This window comes from Pygoscelis adeliae, unplaced genomic scaffold (genome assembly GCF_000699105.1).
Source record: "Pygoscelis adeliae isolate BGI_AS28 unplaced genomic scaffold, ASM69910v1 Scaffold421, whole genome shotgun sequence".
NCBI lineage: Eukaryota > Metazoa > Chordata > Aves > Sphenisciformes > Spheniscidae > Pygoscelis > Pygoscelis adeliae.
Window position 1 is genome coordinate 161664 of NW_008824011.1, and position 6384 is coordinate 168047.

The 6384-nt window shown below is 52.8% G+C and overlaps 1 protein-coding gene across 1 annotated transcript in view; it reads left to right on the forward strand.

Annotated features, from left to right (window-relative positions):
• The window catches only part of RND2 (Rho family GTPase 2), an 18615-nt gene extending 12965 nt beyond the window's left edge, over positions 1–5650 (forward strand). Inside the window, exons 3-5 of the mRNA XM_009326841.1 lie at positions 162–310; positions 4359–4493; positions 5402–5650. Coding sequence (XP_009325116.1) covers positions 162–310; positions 4359–4493; positions 5402–5650 — 533 coding nt within the window. The remainder of the gene's footprint in view (positions 1–161; positions 311–4358; positions 4494–5401) is intronic.
• The last annotated feature ends 734 nt before the right edge of the window (positions 5651–6384 follow it).

The window sequence follows — 6384 nt, forward strand, 5'->3', positions numbered from 1 at the left end:
GGTCAAAAGCTTGGGTCAAACATCCTTTATCTCCAACAGAGCAGTTTGCATCATGTGGCAATGTCTCCGGTTCTTACTGGAATTAAAGATCTCTTTGCTTGGCAGAGAGGGCTGGGGGTCCTAGCCTGCCCGTTCGGATAACAAGCAGTCAGTGAGATGAGACTTTCTGCTCACCACTCTCCTCCTGCTTCTCTCTGCAGGCTCAGCGTATTATGATAACGTCCGTCCCTTGGCCTACCCGGACTCGGACGCTGTGCTCATCTGCTTTGACATCAGCCGCCCAGAGACCCTGGACAGTGTGCTCAAGAAGGTGAGTGCCTGGCGTGCCTTCCGGCTGGCAAAATGGGTCCTCTGCAGCAGCATGTGGAGCTGCCTTGGGGCTGTCATCAAGGCTAAAAGCTCTGGCCCTGTGGCCAAGCCTTGGCTGGAGTTTGCATGCTTAGATGGGGATGGTCGGCTGCTACTGATCCTGACATGGTCTGTGCAGAAAGCAAGATATTTCCATTTGAAAGGAACCTAGTAAATGGTGTAGCTCATGGTAGCTTGCAGCATGTGTGTGGAGTCTGTGTCTATGCACACATACAAATGTGGGGACAGAGAGAAATGTAGGGCATTTGTTCTGTTTTTCATTAAGACCTTGGAAAGTGTTGTGCATCTCTCATTAGCATAACCACCAGTGAGCGTGCTATGAATTGCTTGCAGTAGTTGGGAAGTGGCCCCTGGTGCCTGTTTCCATGCAAGTAGAGCACTCAGTTTTTTGTCTGTCCCCTCAGTTCAGCATCTGCACAGTAAGAAAGACAGCAATCAGTTCCCTATAGCTTGACAACAAGAATAACGAGCTGTGGCACTGAATTTCAAGCCCGTGAATGAATAAAATGAGATGGCACAATGCCACTGGACTGGATAGCATGCAGGGCCCTGAACACTGTCTGCCCTGGCAGAGATGACTGGCCATGCTCTGTGTTAGCAGCTGAGAGCTTCCTACCTGCAGGTTAGCGCTTTTCAGCAAAGCAGATATTTCCAGCTGGCAGGTCTGGCAGGTCCCGGAGAGCCCCACAGGGCTGGGGATCCACTGTGGAGCACTGCTGGCTGGCCTCCCAGCAGGTCCCTGCCTGCCACGCTCTCAGGGAATAGGTGGCACCTAGGGAGAGGTTCCCATGTGAGGCTTTCCTCCAAGATGGCATGAAGTCCAGCAACTCAGGATGCTGCTCAGGGAGAGGGTAAATGACCTCCTGGCCACTCACATCCCTTGGTCCTGGCAATACCCTGCTTCCTTCCATGAAATTCAGGGAGTTGTGGTTTCAGTGAGCTCTCACCGCTGTGCAGCAAAGCTGCAGAGAGCTCACTGGTGGCTGCATCCTGTCCCAGAGGTGAGTCTTGGCTGGCATCTCATTTGTGAAGCTCTCTGAGACACCAAGGCATGAAAAGCACTACAGAATAGTGATTCCTGTAGCTGTTCTTCCCAGTCAGCCCCATGCTGCCAGGGCTGGACTGGCCACTGTCTGAACAAGTCACATTGTACTGATGCCCTCTTGGCCTCTCCTCATTTTGCCAAATGTTGTGCTGAAGCAAGAGCCTCTTACTCAGCTGCTGGGAGGGCTGAGAAGTGGGTCTGTGTCTCAGAAGTGTCCTGGTGAGAGGACAAAGACCCTTCAGATAACTCGGTCAATGGCTCAGTGTTTGTCCCAAAGCAGGTCCTGGGTACCAAGCATGCTGGGTGGAAGGAGGTGTGTTTCATGTGGACTGAAAGAATTCACTGCTTAGCTTAGGAGTCAGCAGAATAATAATGCAAGCAAATCACTTATACCTCAATGAGATGCAAACCCATCAATAATTAGCTGGGGTTGGGATTTATTTATGTCTCTCTGCACACTCTTCATGTGAGTCCGCACTGCTCAGTGTAAGGTCTTCCCTGTGCAGCCTCACAGATGCTTTGAGTACTGTTAGGCAATGTCTTTTTGATACAGTGACTTAAAATAAACCCTAAATCACAGGGGATTTCTTAAGTGCCTCTGAGTAGATGCCTTGTTTCCTTTGGTGCAGGCTTGCAGCCTATGGAGGTGAGGAAAATTCCTAAGACACCATGAAGTTGAAATGGGTTTTAGCTTTTGATATCAGGCGAATAAGGAAAATAACACTCCCTATTCAAGCCTCAGGCAAAAATGCTAATTCAGCAGAGGAAATCTTTATTATTGCTGCCCTTCTGATGCCTGGGCTGCCTGAACAGCATGTACGGTTGAAGGGAAGGAGCCATCTGAGAGAATGCAAACAAGCAGCTCTTCATTTCATACAAAGCAGGTTTTCATAGGGTGGTGCCTTCATTCTGAAAAGTCTTGATAGAGCAGCAAATCTTAGGTGTCAGTCATGTGAGAAGAGGGTCGCACCTCTCTCCATAGGCCGGGGAGCCCTATGCCATTACAGACAGCCGTGACCTCTGCCTGGTAAGAACAGACCCTATAGCTCAATCCCTTCGAGGATTTTCATCCTTCAGGTAAATTAGGGTGCTTGAATTCCAGCTCCAAAAGAACTGCATCATCCACCTCTTGGGGGTGTGTTAGCCCTTGACGCTGTGTGGCTGTGACACCAGAAATCTGCCAGGAGCTGTGCAGCCTGGCGTGCTGCCCGGGTGCTGGGGATGTGTGTGAGTCCTGGTGGACAAATGTCCCTAGCAGCAGGGAAGGCAGGTTCATGGTGAAGATACTTGAGCCCACCTCCTGGTGGAAAATAAGATTTTTCCATATTTTGCAGTTGCTTTGGTCTGATATCGGTTGAATGAAACTTGGGTCATTCTTGGCACTTCCTTTCCCCACCAGGTTATGGACACTGGGTTGTGGGCTTGGTTTTCTTTCCCCTTCTAATTGCCTAGGGTATATGCTTAACCATCAGTGTAGCAGGAAATTGCTAATTCCAAGTGACATCTTTACCTGGGGGTAATCTCTATTTATCATCTGTCTCGTACTTCAGAAACACTAGGTAAGTAACCAGGGTGTTGACACGCTGATGAGGCTGTACAGGTCCCCGGGGGGAAGTCACAGGCGATGGTTTTATTTACTGCTGCCAACACTTAACTGCACATTGGGCATTCATTTTTGGAGCTCTGAAAGGGACCGTTAGTGCAAAGGATGTGGATGTTTGCCCTGGCCTTCTCCTTTCATTGCTTCAATTCTTTATTTCCCTGGCTGTAGCTATGCTCTGAATGTCTTAATGTCTTTAACATGTGGCTCCCAATAATAAACAAATAATGAGTGTGCTGTGCAAAGAGCTACCCGCTGACTGTGGTTCAAAAGGTCCAGCGAGGTTGACCTTTGGAGTCCCAGATCTGTGCACCAGACTGTGTGGTCATTATTTTTCCACAGTCATACCCAGAGTGGTCTCCCGTGGCCTAGCACAGGGGACTGCAGCTTAGATTTAACAGGTTTGCAGGGCATATCTGGAACAAGTGAGCATAAAGTTATCCAAGAGGCACTCCGACCGTTCCCATCCTTGCCTGTGGCAGTCATTAAAGTGCCCTGATGAGCTAATCAGTCTCTGAACAGCTGTGACCCCCCATACACACCAGAGTGCACGGTCTTGGCCTCTGAAGTCTGCTTTCCAAACCTGATCCCATTAGAGCCTCATGTTATATTCAGAACACCAAAAGCTGGCTGTCCCTGTGTTTCTCGTCTTCAGCACAGTCTCCAGAGCCGCTTCCGGCCTGCATCCTCACTGAGAGCCCCTGCTGACCATGGTGACCACCATTGCCCGTGCCCCTTCCCCTCTTCCTGAAATCTGGGCATGCAGGCTGCAGCGGGGCCAAAACCAGCCTCAGTGCTGGCACCAGGCACCGCAGCTCTGAGGCAGGAGACCTAAAAGTGGCATTGCGGTGGCTACCAGTAGCAGTCCTGGTACCCTGACTGGTCCAGTTCCAGGTCCTGTTCAGAGACGAGCCAGGCCAGGGCGGCTTGGCAGCATGTGCTGATGGTCAGGAGGTGCTGGGGCCCCTCTTGGGGGGAGAGAAGTGCCGTTTGCTGGTGGAAGCAGGAGAAGCTATGGACCAGACTGGTGGGCTCTGCCATGGCAGTGAGGCATGGAGGTGTTTGGCTGGATGATGCTGTTGGGTAGGAACTGATGGCACGACTCTTCTGGCCTGTCCTTCACTCCAGGGCTGGGGGATCTTGGACGGGGCTCTTGGCCTCGTTGGAAAGGAACTGGGAGCGACGAGCTGAGACCCTGTGATTGCCTTTGTTGTTCCAACCTTGACCCTTTTGCAGGCTGCCTTCTGCCAAAATTAACTTGACATGGAGGTGCCGCTGGGCCTCTTGAAGCATCTCCTACACCAGCAGCCCCTGAGCACCTTCTTCCTCTTGTCTCCTCTGCAGTGGCAAGGGGAAACTCAGGAGTTCTGCCCCAACGCAAAGATTGTGCTGGTCGGCTGCAAGCTGGACATGCGGACAGACTTAAACACGCTCCGGGAGCTTTCCAAGCAGCGCCTCATCCCTGTGACGCACGAGCAGGTGTGTTTCAGCAGCCGTCCCCATAGGGCTCAGGGAGGTGAGGCGGGGACTTTTCTGCAGGACCTACTAGGACAAGGAAGCTCAGCAGCAAATGACCCACTGTGCCCAGGTCTTGGTCAGAAGCTGGTTTGATCTTGGCTCACGGACTCTGAGCTGTTCATGCTTACAGCACTCTTTTCCCCAGCTCTGGCAGACCTTGACTTATTCCTAATGCTCTGCTGAACAGCCTCCTGGTTAGTAGCTGAAAAGTCTTTCCTCAAAGCTGGTGGAGATGCCTGATTTGACAAGTTGGACTGGCTAAAGGGGCGTGTTGTGCTTCTGCATCTCCTAGTTCAGTGCAGCTCTTTCTGCTCCGAGTGACTCTCCTGCTCTGTGTTCTGTGTTGGGGAAACACTGCTGGGGGGGGGCAAGCCACAGCTGGGGGGTCTGAGGGTCTGCTGCCGGGCTTCTGTGGCCGCCAGTGGACCCAGCAGTGTCCCCAGGCTGGCCCGGAGACCCAGTCTCTGTGGTCCACTGCAGGGGTGGCTGCACTCTGGGCTGCTCTGTGCCTGGCTCCGTGTTGTGCAGAGCAGGTCCCAGATGACTGTTCTGGTGAGAGAGATTGTCCAGGCCCTCAGCTGCAGGGGTGGCACCGCATTAGTGAGAAAGTGCAGGTGATTCAGGGTCCAGTGCCCGGTAGCACTGTCTGCTTGGGAGGCCACCCGCACGTCTGGTGCTCTCACAGACACTTGCACTTTATTTACAGCGATGATGAGCAAACATTGTGAGAGCCGCTCCCGGCTGTGCCACGGTGCTCTGATAGGGCTGCCAGCACAGACAGGGCTGATGGTGGTGTGAAAGGATGCTCCTTGCAGAATGCTGGTGTCTTAACCGTCTTCCCTCTTCCTCCCACTCTCTCTGGACCACAGGGCAGTGCGCTGGCACGGCAGATTGGGGCAGTGGCCTATGCAGAGTGCTCCTCCAAGGTCTCGGAGAACAGCGTACGGGATGTGTTTCATGTGACCACACTTGCCTCAGTCAACAGGGTGCACAAGAACTTGAAGCGCAGCAACTCCAAACGGGGACTGAAGCGGGCATCACAGATGCCTGGCAGGACGGACTTACTGAATGACACAGAGATCAGGAAAGACCGAGCCAAGAGCTGCTCCATCATGTGAAAAACAGGCTGTAAATAATGTGTGTGTGTTGTCCATTTTGTACAGTAACTGGCTGAGACAAGGGCATGGTGCTGGCTGCAGGAGCCAGCCCGCCTTTCCAAAGCCTTTCTCTCAGTCTCTAGGGCTGAGCTAAGGTCCCAGCTGCAAACCGGGGTGCACGAGTCGCCCCCCCCACCATGGAGACTTCTGGGTTGGCTGCTGCTGTGCAGATTGCTTGGGGTGGAGGAACCACTTGGCAGAGGAGTATTCAGGTGCTGGAAGGTCTGTGACTGGGTGAAACAAAGTGAAAGGGAGCGATCCTGTGTGTGTGCGCGCCACCCTCCTGTACCCATGGCCCAGCCTCTGTGGGGCCAGCACACACAGCGTGGGGCGGTGGGCTGTGTGGGACCTGGGCTGGAGGGTGGGAGGTGGGTGGAATTGCTAGCAGCAGGGTATGATCAGGAGAAGGTATTCTTCCAATATTCCTTTAGAAGAGAAATGATGTTTGAGGTGGTGCCGCCTTCAGCTAGGCTGGACAGTAAGTCGCCATGGAAGGTGCAGGTCTGGGCCAGAGCTGGGAGGGAAGGCAGCCTGGGAAGGAACCTTAACCTGACGAGACACCACGGTAGTCCACCTCCTGTGAAGAAAATAGATAGGTGGCTCTTTACACAGTATTTTAGATACTTGAACTCCATTTGATATGCAGCAGAGTGGACCTGGCTCCAAGGGAGAGGTCTATCCCAGTAGATGCATCC